We start from the raw sequence: 904 nt of genomic DNA, 5'->3' as shown, positions 1-904 counted from the left end.
GTCCCCAACTCAATAGCTTGAGTTGGAATGATTCGTATCATATTAATTTCGTTGCCAGCCCAAAGACCTTGCCACCCTTGCTTCTGTACGACTTCAATAAAACTACCTGGGATGCTTCTCGATCCGACACCAACAATCATTCTTGTCCTGCCAGGTTTCACACAGCACAAAATGCAGTCAGATAATCAAAGTGGATTAATAACAACATTAAGGAGATAATTACAAGGGAAGGGACTATACAGACCTTATAGTCTCAAGTGGAGCAAGAACAGCTTTTGTCATAGCTCCAGCTAAAGCCCCACTAAGAAACTCACGGGCTTCCCTAGACTTGAAGAAATCCTGAATCAACACAAACACACAATGGTTCCAATAAAATCATCCAATCATGGTTACCAACAGAGATTTGCATATCCAAACCAAACGATTTACCACAACACAACACAGATAATGAAAACTCACGGCACCACTAAGAAATTCAAATATTCTAATGAACAGGAAGCAGAGAGACTGGGACCAGGAAAAAAGGAACTCACTTTAACAGGAATAGTAAAGTCAGGAAACTGAGGTTGGAGACGAAGATGAGAATCAGATGAAGCTGAAGAAACAGAGTCCTTCTCCATAACCACCACAAGCCCTTGTTTTGGAACAACCATTGCCATTTCCGGTCTCTCTGTCTCAGTTTTGTTCTTCTATCAAAGATTTTTATCAGAGACAGAGAACAGGAGATTCACAGAAAGGGCAACAGAGAATATTCAATTAAACATAATCAGAAGAAGAAAATAAAAAAAAACAAACTTTCTATTAGATTGTGTGACAACAGACCTAGTTAGAGAAGTGTATACTATATTATTATTAATTTATGGGAAGATGAAGATTTAAGCTTTTTTAGGGTTTATGTGCTTCT

General features: G+C 38.4%; 1 protein-coding gene across 2 annotated transcripts in view; it reads right to left on the bottom strand.

Moving 5' to 3' along the window:
• LOC104765900 (probable mitochondrial adenine nucleotide transporter BTL1) overlaps positions 1 to 902 on the bottom strand; it is a gene marked incomplete in the record, with an annotated part of 3,378 nt that extends 2,476 nt beyond the window's left edge. The window contains 4 exon segments of one of the 2 annotated variants that reach the window (XM_019241353.1): positions 1 to 147; positions 245 to 339; positions 534 to 689; positions 823 to 902. In XM_019241353.1, the coding sequence (XP_019096898.1) occupies positions 1 to 147; positions 245 to 339; positions 534 to 659 (368 nt within the window). 2 annotated transcript variants of the gene reach the window in all.

The sequence above is a fragment of the Camelina sativa genome, chromosome 19 (genome assembly GCF_000633955.1).
Source record: "Camelina sativa cultivar DH55 chromosome 19, Cs, whole genome shotgun sequence".
In the NCBI taxonomy this organism is placed as follows: domain Eukaryota; kingdom Viridiplantae; phylum Streptophyta; class Magnoliopsida; order Brassicales; family Brassicaceae; genus Camelina; species Camelina sativa.
This window is presented reverse-complemented; position numbering and strand designations above follow the sequence as displayed.